We start from the raw sequence: 19,023 nt of genomic DNA on the forward strand, positions 1-19,023 counted from the left end.
CAACACTACTCCCAAGGCCGCAGAACAAAGTGTAGTGTTGACTCTGACAAGGAAAAGCAGCGGTGATCACTTGTCACTCCAAACGACAAGCTTCTCCTTGCGCCACCAAAAATCTTTTGTGCGACTGTTGATGCAAAAGTGACTGAAGGCCTGATCGCAGTTTTTGAATTTGATTGCAAGATGCACGGTGAGATCGCGTGCTCTGTGGCGTAGGATGACGCTTCCTGCATCACGTTACGCGGCCATCGATCGTGAATGTGCCTGGAACGCTACTCGGAACAGACCATGATGGCAGGGGTAAGATGAGCTTCATTTCCTGCTTGAACTGCTGAGAACCCCCACAAACTGTCCTAGGAGTGTTGCAATGGCAGCAGGCCGTTGAAATATGCCCCGTACAGCATGGAGAGATATTCGTCTTTCACACTTACCTCCTGCAATCCCGAACATAGTCCAACAGTAAAAGTCCCTTGTTTTCATGTCGATGCTCGACAAAAGCGACTAGCTCGGTCCCTTTGTGTTGACTGTCACGCGAGCAGCACAGGCTGCACGCACTTGTCGCGTGAACTGCATGAGAGATTTCTTACGTCATAAAGAATGTGATTTCATCATCATTTCACTGGTCTTCGACCTACATGGTCAGGGAAAGTCCCGGTTCGTAGGCCTACAACACGGTCAGCGTGTTCTTGAGCGCCGTAACAACACAAGTATGATCACTTCCAGACCAACGGGCGTTCAAGGCGAGTAACAAGCGCACTTGACAAAGGTGACTCTGAAATCTCGTGAGCCGTGGGCCACGCGACTTGGCATTCTTGCGTCACAAGGCACGTGATTTCACCGTGCATCTTGCAATAAAATTCAAAAACTGCGCTCAGGCCTTCAGTCACTTTTGCAGCAACAGTCGCACAAAAAATTATTGGTGGCGCAAGGAGAAGCTTGTCGTTTGGAGTGACAAGTGATCACCGCTGCTTTTCCTTGTCAGAGTCAACACTACACTTTGTTCTGCGGCCTTGGGAGTAGTGTTGGAGTAGAAATTGCTGAGGAGACGTCGCGGAGTGGCGAGCTTTCCTGCGCAGGTATGACTTTGGCCGTATTTCAGCATGGTCGAGTGGAAAAATGCAAAAAAGTTTATTTCAAGAAAACCCCAAAAGGAAGATGGGGGACATGTCCTCAGCGCTAGAAGAGGTGTTCTACTATCTGCCGGTGTATAGTTCTGGCCAATTGAGGACGTAGCTGGCTGTTTTGCCAGCGCTTGTAAATTGGCTATTTTCAAGACGATCATTTGTGGCGTTAGGGGGCGATGGACCTCGTCTTCTGGGATGCTGGCGTGGCTAAGCGGTACTGCTCCAGGAACTCTTCTAAGGTGAGGCAATGTTGGCTTGATGGAGTTTTGTTCATAGCTTGTTCGTATACGCTGTGGCGTGACTCGTTTCTAGACCCATAAATAATGTGATATTTCGGCCATTTTTGAGGGGTATGCAAATTTCAAGGTTCCCTTCAGAAACTTTTTCAAGGGCTTTGCATAATCGATCCACACCCCAAAGGGAACCTACCTGCAAATTTTGAGCGAAATCGGAGAGATCCACTTGCACACATACTTTGGTATTCTCAGACATGCTCTCTTAAGTTCCAAAACATCTTCTCAAGACTTTGACCAGTGAAACGCCGTCACTTAAAAACGTAATAACTAAACCACGTATAGAGCAAATAATTATGGTTTCAGGTTCAAGGTAGCAGTGTGCCAGTACCTCCTCTAGCAAACTTGTGGAACTGCTGTCGACTTGTACACCCCGTAATTTGTTCTGTCAATCCTCAAGTTCTGTGTTCCAGTCGTATCTTCGTTCTGGCTTTAACTTTGTTATCTTTCTTGTTATTAATTTTTGTCTCGAGCTGGGTTTGTGTTCTTTGTGAAAAAGGAAAGAAGAAAAGGGTACAATAGTCTTTATGCACATTGTACAGATGTACGAAGTTCTGTACTATGGCCGTAGGTGTGTACATACCCGGTTGGGTGTTCATTGTGTGCTATACATGCGCGTTTGACCTATTTAGCCTCACAATTCATGGCAAACGATCACTTTTCAAGCCTTCTTCACTTTGGGATTGAACTAACGACTAGCTAGATCTCTGCCGGAAAAAGATTTCGTATGAAATGCCTTCATGGCCCATTTCATAGTGGAAATAGCAGTAAACACAATAGGGTCCTGCACATTCAACACCCAACCGGGTCTACGGGATTCTACAAGATTATACGGGATTTCGTGCATCTGTACAATGTGCATAAGGCCTATAGGAAGACAGCCGCCAGCAAGTACAAACAGCAAAGTTTACACCTTTCCTGTGTGTGAATATAGTGTAGGTGAGAAAGGTAGTGGCAGATGAATGTGATGTGGCGGCAAAGTTTACACCTTTCCTGTATGTGAATATAGTGTAGTGAGAAAGGTAGTGGCAGATGAATGTGATATGTGGCGTGTTATGAGTTCACATTTGATCTGTTTATTGCCATTTTACGACTATTGTCTCCTCGTCGATTATTTTAGTATTCACGCATTTTGCTTTCTCAGCATGTTGATGTTGCCCTCATACATTATCAGTAAGTAAGCATGCAGAAGGACGCTTGACACAGGTGGAGGGGTATGCAGGTCAATATCAAAGACCTATTGCTTGCGATAAGCACCATTGTGCTACGTTGTGCCTTTCAATCATTCAATATAATTATTCAATATTTGGACAATCCAGAACGTATTCTTGTGACTTTCAATTTTGAAATTTGAATTCAGTACAATTTCACAGTGCGCATCGAGTCCTTTCTTCTATCATGCATACAGCAGGCTGCGGAGAATAGACAAAGCGCTTGCAAAGTAAGCAGAAGCAATCGTGTTTCTTCACCCGTTGTCTATTAGTTTTGATCAAAGGAATATAGCATCTTACGTGGGGATTGGTTGATGGCTTGCATTTGTACTTTGTCCATGTCTACCTTGCCAATGACAGTGTCCAGTTTCTCATTCCGATAGTGTTTTATAAGGAGTAGTATGATCGCCACACCAGCAAGCATAACACCTATGCCAACTGACACACCCACAGTAACAGCCGAGCCACTGGTCTCTCCTTCTCCTCCTTCTCCCTCTGCTGACGTCACTAAAGCAAACAACACATGGTTCATTGAGAAAACACGTGGATTTTAAATAAAAAGCTATTAAAAAGATGACATTTTTGCCAGAATTCTAAAATGGCAGTTCCAACCGAATCATTCGAAGGTTCAGACAGGGAATTGATTTGCCTGAAAGGAGAAAACAATGCCACACCCAGCAGGACTCGAACCCGGGACCTTGCTTATCACGAGCAACGCTCTAACCAGTAATCTATGGGTTAAGGCTGAACCTACAAGGTGCTGACAAGTGTTTCACTCCAAGTGCAGCTCACAACACGTGCCACACATACTGATGGCACTGGGTCTGTTTTCCCCCCTGCCAGGGGACCAATCAAGGTCACTTTCTGGAACCTACTACCAGAAAAGAAAGAAATAGTTCAATCTTGAGAGGAGTAGGATAACTATATGTAGACAATCGAGAACGTACTGCTGTGACTGTATTGCATAAGAGTCTTTCAAGTTTGCTCTACAGATTGATCAGGGTGTGTTTACCCATTCCAGCAGACCAGGCTGGTTGGGTTTTGAGAGCCCGACTTGGATGACTCAAGAGTCAAATCCTTTTGATCCTTAGTGATCTGATCATTTATAAAGTCAGGCAGTTGTAAGTTGTGTGATGGTCTAGCATTTCAATTTCTGTCCAAGTCGTGTTTGGAAGTTGATGGATGGTTACAGCTGTGCTGTGACCCACAGTACATCGAGAATTCCTGGTCTTGCATGAGGGAAAGGCGTGGATGCAGCAAATGGGACTCAGGATCTTGGGGGTGGTTATGATCTGCTCACCGCAACTGACAGGAGCTGCATGTGCTCTCTCATCCTAGAGGGTAGTGGGGCCATGTAAACCATGGCTGTTTGTCCTGTAAGACAGAGCCTGGCTGCAAGATTCCTTTCACTTCAAAGCAATGCTTGGTTCCCACTGTTTCTAACTCATGGTCTTAGAGCACCATGCAATGGCTGTCAGCACTTTTAGATTTAAATGCATCACCAAATCCTCTTGTTAATGCTCAATACCTTGAGCGCCGTCTATGCTGTAAAAGTAGTCGCGATAAAAAGTTCTGGGTAAGCAGCATTCAATTTTCTCTTTTGGAATGAACAGTGGATTATAAGTTGGTTTCTCCTAACGGTATTTAATAAGTTAAAACAGAAAGGTTTCGCAACTTTGGATAAGAATGCATACATAATTATGACTTGTGAATGTAGATCCCCCCCCCCCCCACCCTCTGTTATCAAGGAAAAGCATCACTAGGAAAGTCAATATTATAAACTGGATGATAAGGCACATTACATTCTGCAATATTTTGCTAGAGGCTACAGACATTTATGGGAGGGACAAGAACTGTTTGCAGGCTTCATAGCATCGTGTTTCTCAATGATCTGTGTTAACAGGACAAATGTAAAACGTAACAAATTGACAGAACTTTACTTTACGCAGCTTCCAAATCCCGGCCGATCATGCCATCGTGAATCACTCACACCCTTTCCAGCATGTAATTCTTAGCCAACTCAAATAAAAAAAATCACAGTTCCCATGAGACTCGGTTTATCTATATAATTATATGGAGGCCACGTTTTCCGCATACGTAGGAACGCACCACCCTTCAAGGATCCAGGTGCAGATGCAGCTCCTAAAGCGGTGGGAGGTGAGTAGATCAGCTTCACCAGCATGTGGTCAAAGACCGAAAATTCCATTCACTGCATCCATGTTTTCCTCGTGCCAGGCCACGAGTTCCAAATTAACTGTGGGTCGCAGCACGGGTGGAAAAATCCTTTCGCTTCCAAGCAGGACTTGAACCTGGTACCCTCTGTTTCTCAATCATGGTCTTAGACCACCCCACGATGCCTGCCTGCAAAATGAAAACAAAGTAATAATACTCGTGTGATGGCTGAGGAACAAAGGACTGTTCCTCCAGCCCACTGAAGCACCAAGCTGCTATTTACCCAGTATATGAATAAAAAAACATGCACGGTTCGCGTCAGACTCGACTAGAGGTCGAGTTTTCAGCATCCGTAGGAACACCACCACCCTTCAAGGATCAAGGCGCAGATGCAGCTCCTAAAGCGGTGGGAGGTGGGTAGATCAGCTCACCAGCAATGCATTAATTGCCATGGTAATCGTGACAGGTGCCATTATAGAACAGTTTATCAATCTGGCAACTAACCTATAACCTGCTATTCCTGCTGTGTCTCGATAGAGCCGTAAATATGGTGTCCCAAAAGATCGGAGCGATCAACACAATTGAAGACAGCATGTACTGAAAGGCCTATAACAGCAGCATTTGCCAACGTGAGGCAATCGAACAACTTCCATATGAGTTTGATCACTCCCGATCAAGATAAGAGTGGCGTCTAGTTGATTGAACTGAATGTGTAGTCGTTAAACTACCCCAGCTCGGGCATGAAGCCACACTGCAAACACACTGGCAAACTTACGTTCACAGAACGGCAGGGATGCAGACCAGTCCCCATGCTCCGTGCATGTACTGATAACGGAACCATTCAAAAGGAACCCTTCTTGACAGGAGTAATGGACTTCAGCCCCGTAAAGCAATCCATACACTTCCCTAGTGCCATTGTCCGGTGTTCCTGGATCCTGACACTTGGCAACTGCAAGAGAAACAAGAAAACAATCATAGGGTGGAATTCGAGTGCCAAAAGGTACACTGCCTCGCATCAATCTTTCCACAAAATGCTGGAGAGCCCAGCATCCGTTATTTACCGTTTCTGCCATGGTGCGATACGATTTGTGCGATTTCAGCCAATCAGCGGCCATTCTGAGCAGGGTATATAGAGCTTTGTACTCTGCTAGTCGGGGGGGGGGGGATATATACCCCCCTCGGTTCACTCGGTCCAATAAACAAAATAAACAAGAGAGTTTGGAAGCTCAGGGCCCGACGCTCTGCTTTTTTGCCTAGCTCATCATGTATGTTATTAGAACTGATGGAAATGTTTTTTTTCCATTGATTGGCTACATCATTGTATTCCACAAAAGTTTCAATCAATTTGAATATGAGTTAGGGAAAATAAATTGTAGAATTTATCGGGGATTGTTATTTTCTCTCAATTCTTACTCCTTCTTTTCCTTTTATCTCCTTGTAATCGGATTTTCTGGCCTTTTTGTAGTAATACATTGACCTGTTGAGCCAATGAGGTAAAATTATATTCCATACAATAAGATACAATACCATAATACAATAATATCCTGGCCTTGATAGTGTGTTTGTGCTTAGCTGTTGCTGATGGCCGAATGCATGGTTGCCTGTGGAGCACATTACATAACTTTACAGTCTCCTATAATACGCATCCTGTCCGAAGGCAAAAGAGGCTGCGGATTTAGCTTTTCTGCACGTTTATCAGCAATGACTACTGATCTTCAGCAACTTGGGTCTCCTATAATACGCATCCTGTCTATGCTTTTGTAATGCTAACATAATGCTCGGGATAGCACTGGCTACTGATCTTCAGAAACTTGGCCTGACTATCACTCACAATAAGACTGTTGTAATATTCATCGTTCCAAAGTGGTCGCTGGATTCTCCCACAGTTTCATCGCACTGTTGTACGACATGCTACACGACATCCTTTTACCGGACAACACCGTGTTGATGTCTGGCGCTGTCGCCTTCATCTCTGGTGCGGGTGTAATCTAGTGACTTCGTACATGCGTTATAATAGACCAATCTCTTTGTCTGGGTTCGTGAAAGGGTCACGCGTGCAAGTCAGCTCGTCTGAAGTGCATGGTTTTGTATTTAGTTGGTATGCGTCAGCTTGTGAGACAGGGAGCCTTTTGCTCCCCGAGCTTGTATACCGTATATGTATATATTATAACAAGGAACCAAGTGTATATAGAGATATATACACCAGTATGAAAACCGAGGCGAAGCCGAGGTTTTTTATAACTGGTGTATATATCTCGATATACATGAGGTTCCTTTGTTATAATATATTTATACCTCTCCATATTCACCGTGTGTGACCTCCTAATGGCTTGTTCCTCGCTGACAACTACTGCTAATTCCCCTTAGCGGTGTATATGGAGATATATACACCACTAAGGGAGAGCATGCCTAAGACTGTAAGTGTATATGGAGTGAGGTATAATCTCTATTATAAGCACAGGTCTCCATTACTAGCACCATCTCTAATACTAGCACACTTTGAGCACCATTCGAAACATTATAAGCACGGTTTCTATTATTAGCACGGCCTTGTTGGAAATCAATGCGGCATGCATGATATCTAGCATGTATTTCTTCTTTCTCTGAATGGATGTATTGGTTGAAAAAATATAAGCACGGTCTCCAATATAAGCGCGGTCTCCAATATAAGCACGGGGCAGAGGGGTGTTGAAAAATATAAGCACGGCGCTTATAATAGAGAATATACGGGGGGGGGGGTAAATAGTGTTTTACATTGTCGACCGTACGACTCGATTTGCAGAACGGCTGCCCGATACGAACTCTAAAACCAGAAAAATAATAATGGCTACAATGCCCAACCATACCACAACGAACTGATCGGCTACATCATTGTATTACAAAATGTTTCCATCTGTCCGAATAACATGCATGATGAGCTAGGCAAAAAGCATAGCGTAGGGCCCTGGGTGAAAGAAATAAACTTTCTCTTTGCATTCCAGTGTAATACGGCACCGTCTACCACCTTGATGACCTTGGCAAAAATGCATAGGGATTAAATTTTTCAATTCTCCTATTTTTCAAGATATAACCTAGGATTCGAACCCACACTATCGCCCTGCATGCATCCCCCGATACTCTTCACATACATACTCATTCTTCCAAGTTGCTTCACGTTATGATCTTGCATTTGAAAGCCCTATTTGAATATTGTGGCCAGCTGTCTTTGATGGTACAGTATGGGACAGGTACGGGATAGCGCCAGGCATGGCGACGGCACAAACAAACAAACCGCTAACCGCATACGTTACTGAAGTAATGTCTTTTGCATAGCTACGGGAATAGAAGTGTACCATTCCTAATCTGCATTATCGTGTGTCTCTCATATTTTCCCTCGTGCTAATCAACTCTTGAAATTATCCGTCGGTATATCCCTCATGCTGTAGTATGCATCCATTTCTTATAGGGTATCCTGCAAAAAAGGCCTTAGGCCTGGGGGGATTGTCCTATTCAAAATTTAAATTTAAATAATAATAATGCTATGAACAAGCCAGTAGATAGGCTAGGGGCTTACTTTCACAAGTGGGCTGATCAGGAATCCATGTCTTATCTGCAGTACAGACCCTAAAGACAGAGCCATTAATATTGTAGCCAAGGTCACATTTGTATGCAACAGTGCTCAGGTAGGAGTAGCCTTGCAGAAGACGTATGCCATTCTCCGGAGGGCCGGGGTCGGAACAATGCTTGACTAAAACAACTGCAAGAGAAATGGACAAAGGAATGCGATACGCACATGGACGGCCATACAAACAGGTGGAAACTGATTATATAGAAATGCATGGAGGCAGTAGGCTTTTAAAATAGTGCTCTATACCTGATTCAGGCAGAGCGGTGTACACTAAGGCACACAATGAAAACCTTGAGCAAATTGTTCGATGTCTGATGATCAGTTCAGCCATGAAACTCTGAGTCACGACGGATTTTGCCCAAGGTTTTCATTGTGTACCTTTGTATATAGGTGCGCATAGAAAGGCAAACAGATAACACACCTATAGAGGGATACAAATAAAGAGCTGGAACACAAAACTCGATAAATCCATTTGAGCACTTTTCGGACCTTGTTATCACTTTTGTCACTTAGGGTATGCCGCGTTTCTATGCAGAATGAGCGCAATTGCGCCAATTTAGCGCTATAAAGATAAGTTATTCTTTTTATTCTTTCATTCAACATCATATGCCTCCACTGATGAGCTCAGGAGGAGCGAACCAGCTGCCTGGAGGGTCATTGTCAATATCAATCTATGTACTGGAATTGTCCTCGCTGTGGTGATGGTGATGTGAGTGCAGAGTTTGGATCGGCCAAGAGCGCAATGTGGTGGTGTGGTGTATCGGATTTCACATTACATTACCATCATAGTTATTTCTTTGTGCATCACCGCTTTCTCTAGAATTGTTCGTGACTTCTCAATAAAACCTTTGTAACATTTCTATGTAGCGCAAGTGCGCATTCACAGTTCGAACTGTATCAAAAATAGCCGATAGGGTACCCGTACTACCCGGATAAAAATACCCGGACCCATTACCCGACCAATCCCCTACCCTTTGCAGCCCTGAAAGAGAGAGATAGATAGATAGATAGATAGATAGATAGAGAGGGAGACAGAGAGACAGAGAGAGATAGATGGATAGACAGATAGATAGATAAATAGATAGATACAAAGGAGAAATTTTGGCAATTGCCGGAAAAGTGCAGAACGTTTCACACGGAAAAGAGAAATAGGTCCAGTTTGGATTTGTCGTGACTCAAAGTTTCATGCCACTGCAATCATCAGACGACTGATAATAAAAACCTAAGAGTAATCATTATGAATCAGATCATGCGTGATACTTGGCGCTTAGATTGTCATTACTCTACGCGATACACGAATGAAGGCCACTTTCACACTGATGTTGTGGATGATGTAAGGGATAAGTAATGGCGTAATGTTGGCACTGACGTATGCTAATTCAGGCATGGTTGTGATGGATAAGCAGATAAAGCACTGATATTTGCCAAAAAACAGTCATGATGGTGCGGGGTACTGTCCTTGCGCGGCAGTTGCAACTGGCTGCTGCTTGTTCTACTATGTCATGCTAGGTGTGAAGTGTTGTATGTAATATTGGTTTTCATGGCGGCGTTTTGAATAGTTCGTTTCTTCTATTCAGGCTCTTTGGGCTGTTGGCATTGTTCAATATTGTAGGTTCCTCCATTTTGCATAGGTTGCACCTTTTTGACTTGGAGTACGCCTGTGTTTTTGTGTAGAAATGCTACCAAACAGAGTCCCCGCACGCTTCAGGTTCCACACATGGTTTGACAGTTCAGTTTTGCTCTGCTACCGTTCGTGGCGGAAGCTCATTGTGTGATTATTGTACCGGTCCTTGAAGGGAGGCTCGGTCAGTCTGGTGTACTCTTTGTCGTCGTTTACTGTTGCTTGATACAATATCGATCTCGACAGGCAATCACCATCAAGGGGGAAATGTGAGGCATTACGGCAGTTACATATCTTGGCATCGGGTTGTGGCTGGCTTGCAGTCGCTGCCAGAACTCGCTTTTTATTGGTATTGATGATGCTTAATATATTTGCATGCAGCTGTAGCTAACCTTGACAGTGTTCCTGTTGAATATTGTATTTAGTGGTGAGCCTTTTTCCCGTGTAGATAGATAGATAGATATAGATATATAGATGGATAGATAGATAGAGAGAGAGAGAGAGGGGAGGAGGAGGAGAAGGAGGAGGAGGAGGAGAAGAAGGAGGAGGAGATGGATTAGACGAGGGAGTGGACGAGGGAGAGGGCGAGAGCGAGGGAGAGGGATAGGGATAGGGAGCGGGAGAGGAGATGGAGCGGAGGGAGAGAGGGAGAGGGAGAGGGAGAGGAAGAGGGAGAGGGAGAGGGAGAGGGAGAGGGAGAGGGAGAGGGAGAGGGAGAGGGAGAGGGAGAGGGAGAGGGAGAGGGAGAGGGAGAGGGAGAGGGAGAGGGAGAGGGAGAGGGAGAGGGAGAGGGAGAGGGAGAGGGAGAGGCTAGCAAAAGAAGATCTGTGCATGCATCTACAGGAAAATGACGAGAAAGGAAAATTGAGGTCTTTGAACTTGATTCTTCAAACTTCTGGTCAAAACGACAGAAAGCTAATCACTCACGTTCACAAGTTGGCTTTGGTGCTGACCAGGTGTGATTTCTAAGACAATTGCTGAATCTCGAGCCTTGGAGACGGTACCCTCTGTTGCACACGTATGTCACTACAGTATCAAAGTGTAAGCCTTGATGCAAAAGCTCACCATTGCTTAATTCACCGGGATGCGGACAAAGGGGTGCTGAGACCATAAAAGAACAACAAATGATTTCAAAATGATTCGTTCTAAAATTCACCCATTGATTTATAGTAGTAAACAGACGTAGAGGTCTTGAATTGTTTTTATTCCCGTAGCTATGCAGAAGACGTTACTTCAGTAACGTCTGGCGCTAGCCAGGGTCCACACAGCTTTAATTTGGTGTTTGTTTGTGTGTTTGTTTGTTTGTGTCACGCCTGGCGCTATTTTGTATCTATCCCGTACTGTACCGTACCAGCAAAGACAGCTGGCCACAATATTTTTGTTTGTTTGTGCCATCGACATGCCTGGCGCTATCCCGTACCTGTCCCGTATCATCAACAGTACGGTACCATCAAGAGAATGAGTATATATGCGAAGTGTATGGGGGGAATGCATTCAGTGCAGTAACATTAAATTTTGTGTGGATTTGTGTGCGAGGCCGAGATCCCACTAGCAGGCTGGCTGGGCCGCCTGTCGACCAGCCCGGAAATCGCATGCAGGCCGATAGCATAATAATTATAACAGCAGGGAGTCATATTATGTAAACGACTCCCTGCTGTATGGGGAGATTTTCTGGAAAGAAATACGAAGTAGGGAGACGAGTAAATGCAATCAGAATGGATGTTAGTTGCCGTCAGTATAATAATAATAATAATAAGAAGAAGAAGAAGAAGAACGCCCGTGATCGGCAGAGTCAGCGCCGGTCCCAGGAAACGTCAGGACAGACATCCCGTCGACTCCAGAACGCCCGTCATCGGCAGAGTCAGCGCCGGTCCCATAGCTATGCAGAAGACGTTACTTGTACTTCAGTATCTCATTGAAACGTTTTTGCAAAACAATGATTTAGCTAATCAAAGGAAAAAGCATTTCCATCAGTTCTAACAACATGCACGATGAGCTAGGCAACAAAGCATAGCGCAGGGCCCTGAGCTTCCAAGCTCTCTCGTTGAAATCAAAATTATTTGCCAAGTTGGAAGGAGGGAAAAACAGCTGCTTGCGGTTACTTCCGCATGCGTGCATGCACTCCATCAACAATCATCAACAATACAACAGCACCCAAAGGGTGTTCGGATATAAGAGGCCACATTCCACGTACTGCTCTTTTCTCTCCGAAACTCAACACTTGCAAGCCAGATATGAACGAAAGAAGCGCGTGGCCTCTAATTTCCTAAAACTTTGAAATTTTCCGTGAAGTCCAACTTTGAAACCCAAAGGGTGGTTTCTTTAATTCTATTGGTGAGACTTCAAGACTGCCATGCTCCACACTCGCAACAAGGAACGGTTGACATTGGTTTATGATGACAAAGTATGTCAAACACTGGTATATGTGCAAAGGATTGTAAGGTTCAAGGCTATGGAAAGACCAAAGAGGGGAAGGCAAGCGCAACGAAAACGAGCACAAGCTACAGTCCCAACAGAACAAAGAATGTCGATCGTTACTGGACGATGATGAGACCAGTAGGATATTATTTTAATAAAGCGGTCTAACTACAATTCGAGGCAGCAAAGCAGCACACCACCCAACTTGGATGGGTCATAAATATCAAGTATACGTGAAGTTGGAAGGCTGTCGGTTAGCGTTACGGAGATGTGTTGAAGCTAGGTGTCAGGACGTCGAATGTCTCAGTACTCTGTCAGTGTTGTGCCTAGTTGTTGCACTTTCTGACTGTATTTAGTATCTGGTTACAGTGATGGAGAGTTACTCATAACTCGTATCCATAAGTTCTTTTCCTTTCTACATTTATTATTGGCTCAACATTCGAGTTTCAAATTGCACACCTGATGAGCCGTCACGAACCATACGGCGAAACATATGTCGTGTGAAACAACTTGTTTTGTATACTAGTCCATCACAATGTCATGCATGATGAGTACTGTAGGAGTTTGGCTTTCGGCTTGTACAATTCGTTTTCGCAAGGCTTCCCCCTTCTTTACTTATCTTTGATATTTATGACCCATCCAAGCCGGGTGGTGAGCTGCTTTGCTGCTTCGAATTGTAGTTAGACTGCTTTGTCATATATCCTATTGGTCTCGTCATCGTCCAGTAACAATCGACATTCTTTGTTCCGTTGGGACTGTAGCTTGTGCTCGTTTTCGTTGTGCTTGCCTTCCCCTCTTTGGCCTTTCCATAACCTTGAATCTTCCAAGTTGGAAGGCGGTCGGTTAGCGCTACGGAGATATGTTGAAGCTAGGTGTCAGGACGTCGAATGTCTCAGTACTCTGTCAGTTTTGTGCTCAGTTGTTGCACTTTCTGACTGTAGTGTCTGGTTACAGTGGTGGAGAGTTACTCTTAACTCGTATCCATATGTCCTTTTCTTTTCTACATTTGGCCCAGTATCTGCGAAAATGGACCTTAGGGTGATTTTTCACAAACTGACTTTTTTCTGCTGTTGTCATCTATAGGTATCTAGTGATCACATGGAAAAGTATTAGACCAAACAAAGCAATGTTCATGACCCAGAAGCTTCTCAAACAAGCATAGGTACATATCAGGAAATACAACAATTTATCACAGTGTTTTCCACATCGGAATACTATGTGTTACAGTGAAAATAATAAAAAATAGACAGTGTAATAAATCATCCATCTAGTTTTTGTTGTAAAACAACTCTTGCCAGTCTTGGGCAACATCTGGCATAGAGCATGGATGGCCTTGATCCTCATATCTGCATACCAATGAAAACTGGTTGAACGCCATCCCAAGTCTGCTGAAAATCCAGAGAAATGCAGAACAGGAGGGAGGGTGGCTACAACTACACCTGGAGTCCCAGTCTGTGCATCCCACAGGGAATACGACACAGGCACAACATTCTAACACCCTACACTTCATCTCATACACGATTTAGAGGTAGTCCACCACTGCTGCACCTCTGTGAAAAGCTCTGTGGGAACTGGCTGCATGCGCGTCAGTGCGCCATGATTCCAGCACTGAGCGCAGAGAGTTCGCAGCTCATAAATCAATGTTCAGCTCTTGGCATCTTGCCCCGTCCAAGGGGTTTGGTGTTCACCGCGGAGTCCAGCATGGGAGCCTGGGAAATTTCAGATCATGTCACTAGCAGCAGCGCTCTTTCGTCCTGACTCGAGTTGATCCAGGACATTTCAGTTCGTCTACCTCTGTTGCCGTCGCCTCGCTAGTTTCTCCTCGTTGAGTATTTCCCCTGAGCTGTACTAAATTCAGACGGGCCCTACAAGGATTGTCAGATGTCAGAAAGTACTTTTGCCAGCAGAGAGCTCCTTTGGCGGTGCGCCTAAATCAAGTTGAAATTCTGGTCGCTAAATAGGAATTGCGCGTCGACAAAAACATCTTCTGGAAACTGTCGTTGTTCTCTATCAGACGCGACGATTCCTGCCTAAGAAAGCCAATGACTTCTGGCAGAGCCGGACGGCAGCTAGCTGGCCATCGTGAACGAACTCTCCTTCTAATAGGACGATCAAAAGCATTCATTGTTGCGATGAACTAATTTTTTGTTTGAATGTGCAGAGCACGAAGCAAGAGTTTTTTGCCGTTGCAGAAAATGACTTATTCTGAAAAAAATGATTTTCACCCGAAGGTCGATTCTCGCTGATACTGGGCCATGTATTATTTATATTATTGGCTCAACATCCGAGTCCCAAAACACTGGTATAATTATTATAATATCAGTTTTTGGGAAGCGTCCAAGGGAGAAAGAGAATGGAAAGACTGCGAGAGAGAATAGAGAGAGAGAAAGGTGTGATAGAAAAATACAGTGCTACATCAAGGGCCTGTGTAGCTCTGGAAAATTTGGGTGTGTGAACAGATGCCCAGGTGAATGGAACAAAGGGTTACCTGCAGGAAGCTATTAGTTGCAGGCCAGCTCAGCTGGGGAAAGGATGTACGGCAGATAAGTACCCAAGGATCAGAAGCAGCTTCAAGTTCGAATAGGGTTCTTCTATCATCTAGAAATCTATACAGATCCGTGAGAAGTTAAAAGTCGTTGTCACCATTTTTTGGTTTCTCATTTCAAGGTAATAATAGGTTTTTCTTAAAACTTGTTACTCCGCTGATTTGAATTGAATAAATTGCTTGCTTATCTGATGGCACAGATAATTATTCATTTAATTGCATTTACATAAATCGTTCAATAACTAGTCGATCCCGCTGTTACTACTGATTACCATGTTGAAAGTATGGTCTCCTGGCCACCTGATTTTTTGTTTGCTGCCAAATCCGTGGACAAAGTCAGTGGTCATTGCTTAGCGCAAACTTACAGGGGGTCGAAATGCATACTTAAAAAAGTCTCAATACTTTTTCTCTGAATGAATAATTAAGAAAATAATGCCAACCAGAACCAAACGTAAACAACGTTCGTGATCCTAGTATAAGGATATATGCAGACCGGTAGGCAGGGTATAACAGGTGACTTCAAACTTTTGGGAATACTTGACTGAATTGCCTAAAAAAGGACTATCGGCATTAGGAAGCTCTCAGCTGTTGTCTCAAACATACCTGAACGCGATCCGAGGTCCTGGAGGGGATTTATCAGGCTCGAAAAAAATAAAAAAGCAAGTTTCAAATTGTATTTAAAACTCGGTTATTTAGCCAATAATAAAAGTAGAAAGGAAAAATACATATGGAAACGAGTTAAGAGTAACTCTCCATCACTGTCATCGTCTAGTAACAATCGACATTCTTTGTTCCATTGGGACTGTAGCTTGTGCTCGTTTTCGTTGCGCTTGCCTTCCCCTCTTTGGTCTTTCCATAACCTTGAACCCTCCAAGTTGGAAGGCTGTCGGTTAGCGCTACGGAGATGTGTTGAAGCCAGGTGTCAGGACGTTGATTGTCTCAGTACTCTGTCAGTTTTGTGCCTAGTTGTTGCACTTTCTGACTGTAAAATTGTATTTGTGCGTGTTTTATAAAGGTGCACTTCAGAGGGGGATTTTCTCATTTTGACCAATGTCCAGCCAGCCAGGTGCTGTGACGCAGGCTGCGGGCATTCTCACCCCTGCAAAAATCCCAGTGCTGGAGGATCAAACTTGAGGGATTTTCAACGCGATCAGTATTGCAATTGATACGACCTAGGCGCATACGCTTGCACGGAATATGCTATACGCTACAGTTGTATTCCTCATGGATAGAGCTTTCCAGGAAGAGCTGGATTGCGAGAATCAACGTAGAAATGATGTTATTATTATTGTCGGAGAAATATGTGCTAGAAAGGCACTTTCGCAAAGCAGTTCTACGAAAGTTATATAACTCAACAAATGATCTGTAATAAGGAATGAAACATTGTGAACCAGCTTTGAAGCTATTGCCTGTCTCACTGGCACAAGCCTCTTGAAAACATTACACAGTAAGCATCTTATGCAGCATTTACCTCTACAAACAGGTTGTTGGCCAGACCATTTTCCATTTTCCTGACACACGCGACTTTCCGCAAAATAGCCTCGATCGCATTCATAGTTGACAGCGCTGAGATACACCGAGGTGAAATTGAGCCTCTTACCATTCTCAGGTATGCCAGGATCGTCTAAGCATTCAACACCTAGAGGAAGACAGACAAGTCAATCAATGGTCAATTTCAAGCTGCTCTTCATTATGACTTTATTGTGATCTGACACTTCAAAATTTGATGTTGGTAGTATGACCCAACATAGTTCTGAATCCCCAAAGGAAACATTCTTCATTCATAGGTACATACATGTTAAATATGACAAACCCATCAACCAATAGTGGTCGATTTTCGTGTGGCGGTCTGAATAAGGCATAAAAAGATCCGAGACCTGCAAAGGACTTCCGCATACACTCTCCAGAACTCCATTTACCGTAGCCTTGGCAAATCAAAGGCAGTTGGCCAGTGAATGCGTTCAGTTTGTCACAATCGAATGAATATTTCTCATGGCGAATATTCGTTAACCCGGTATGCAGAGTTTACCGGGCGCCTTCAAACTTTAGTAATTTTGCGAATACTTGACCGAATCACTTCATCATAATGTCTATCAGCTTTAAAAAAAACTGATAGCTGTCGTCTTGAAGCAACCCGAACGTGATCCGACTTTGTGGGGTAGAGTTATGGCGCTCGAACGAAAATCACATCTGGAGCTGTTTTCCTTTTAGCATGCAAAATCCACTTCACTGCTGCTGGGGATTTTGTGAAAATTGACCTACTCAATCTGCGGACAGAACTGTTTCGTCCTTTGTGGACTCATCAGGGCAACACAGAGAAAATGAGGCCGAACCTGATAGCAATGAAAATAAATTTTCCAAAGCCAGATTTAAACCAGGCCCGAACGTACATGAAAATTGACCTACAATTGATGGAGAAATATGTGCCTTCGTTTGTCATGCCTAATAATAGTGACCATATCCAACAAAATGACCAAGAGGTGGGTGTGTGATGTCATCCGTGTTAATGAAAGAATATTTGTTCGTTCGTTCGTTAACCCAAAGAATATTCGGCTACTGGGTTTTGACTTTTTATATTCGTTTCACCACTAGTTTTCACAGTATTACCGTCATGGGAAAAATACCGAGATTTGGGTTCAACCTTAGCAAGATACACGCTAATTTTAGTACACTGTTGCCATGAGTATAGCTTTTAATTTGCGCGGTACAACCATTTATTGCGTCATATACACGACACAAGGTGAAATTGGTACGCTCTACGCAATATTTGGCCTAAAATGTACCGTTTGTTACAACGATGAATCAGCCCCCATAACGTTTTTACGCTGCAGCTTTAACGCGATTTGGGTGATAAAGGCATGAGTTCAGTAAAAAATAGCGTTACCGTTGTTTGCTAAGGGTGTTTGGTATTACAGTGTTACAGTGGCACAGAATTACAGTAAAGAATCCATTATTGGAATTGAGAAGTAAAGTCTCATAAGTGTGTGTGTGGCTGTGTTGCAGCTTGCGGATGATAGGAAAAGCCAGTATAAGCAGTGTAAATAATCAGTAGTTGTGTATGTCGCTACTGGGTGGGCGATAGGAGACACCGAATACGAAGGATTGGCAGTTTGGCAAAGTCAGTTCGATCCACACTGATTCGTATCCAGATACATCGTACATACTGAGGTGCGAGTGAGTGGCGGAACAGTGAATGTAGACCAAGCAACCGCCTCCTCTGCCTGCTGTTGATCGCAGCGATAAAGTGAGTAAGAAGGCAGGTCATATAGACTGTCGCCCTCGAGAGGAGAGCACCATGTTTCTGTAATGGCAATGACAGTGGGGAGTGGATGGCATGTTTGGATAAGGGAGGGAAGCTCATCGAACTTATTTAGCAAGCTTCGGGCAGTTAACGAGAAAAACGAGAAAAGCATTATAAGGCCATGGTAAAAAATAAAGTTGATTCTCAGGTCATGAGCCTGTGAAAGTCGGTGCGAGCGAGCGATTTTTTATTTTATTTCCCACAATTTTTATATTTCCAAAGATAGGGTCACACATATGTACGTCACAGGTTCATATAATTTTTTTAATATTCAGGCCAGGGAGTAGAAAAAATATACCGGTATTTTACTACTCCCTGATTCATGCCTTTCGCATTGACCGTTTTCATGTGCGCATATGCATGGATAGAAATAAAAAAATCGTCAGTGCGCCGCCAAAAATCGGTGCGCGCGTACTTGAGAATCAAAGATAATTTTTACCATGGCCTAATACGGGTATAAGAAGACAAGGGTGAGGAGGAGAAAACAGGAAGAACGTGAATGTTTACAAAAATATTTATGTACACGAGTATATTGTGTGGAGAACAACGTTACTGTATATCCTGTGACGCCAGTGGGCTGAAGTGTGAGCCCTGTGCTGGGGTATGGGGTTGGCTGTGGGCAGGGTCGATGCTGTTGCTCTCTTTTTGTTTTTTGGAATTTTTGAAATCAGGTGAGGATTCCCCACTGGGACCGGATCTCCTGCGTCGTTCGGCGGTGATCCAGGGGGTTTGCT

At 43.9% G+C, this 19,023-nt stretch overlaps 1 protein-coding gene across 1 annotated transcript in view; it reads right to left on the reverse strand.

Moving 5' to 3' along the window:
• Window positions 1-2,925: 2,925 nt before the first annotated feature.
• Window positions 2,926-19,023, reverse strand: part of LOC135825815 (uncharacterized) — a gene marked incomplete at its 3' end in the record, with an annotated part of 182,048 nt that continues 165,950 nt past the window's right edge. The window contains 5 exon segments of the mRNA XM_065338440.1: window positions 2,926-3,132; window positions 5,573-5,746; window positions 8,351-8,533; window positions 10,953-11,126; window positions 16,460-16,627. Of these exon segments, the coding sequence (XP_065194512.1) occupies window positions 2,926-3,132; window positions 5,573-5,746; window positions 8,351-8,533; window positions 10,953-11,126; window positions 16,460-16,627 (906 nt within the window).

Source organism: Sycon ciliatum, chromosome 10 (assembly GCF_964019385.1).
Source record: "Sycon ciliatum chromosome 10, ocSycCili1.1, whole genome shotgun sequence".
NCBI lineage: Eukaryota > Metazoa > Porifera > Calcarea > Leucosolenida > Sycettidae > Sycon > Sycon ciliatum.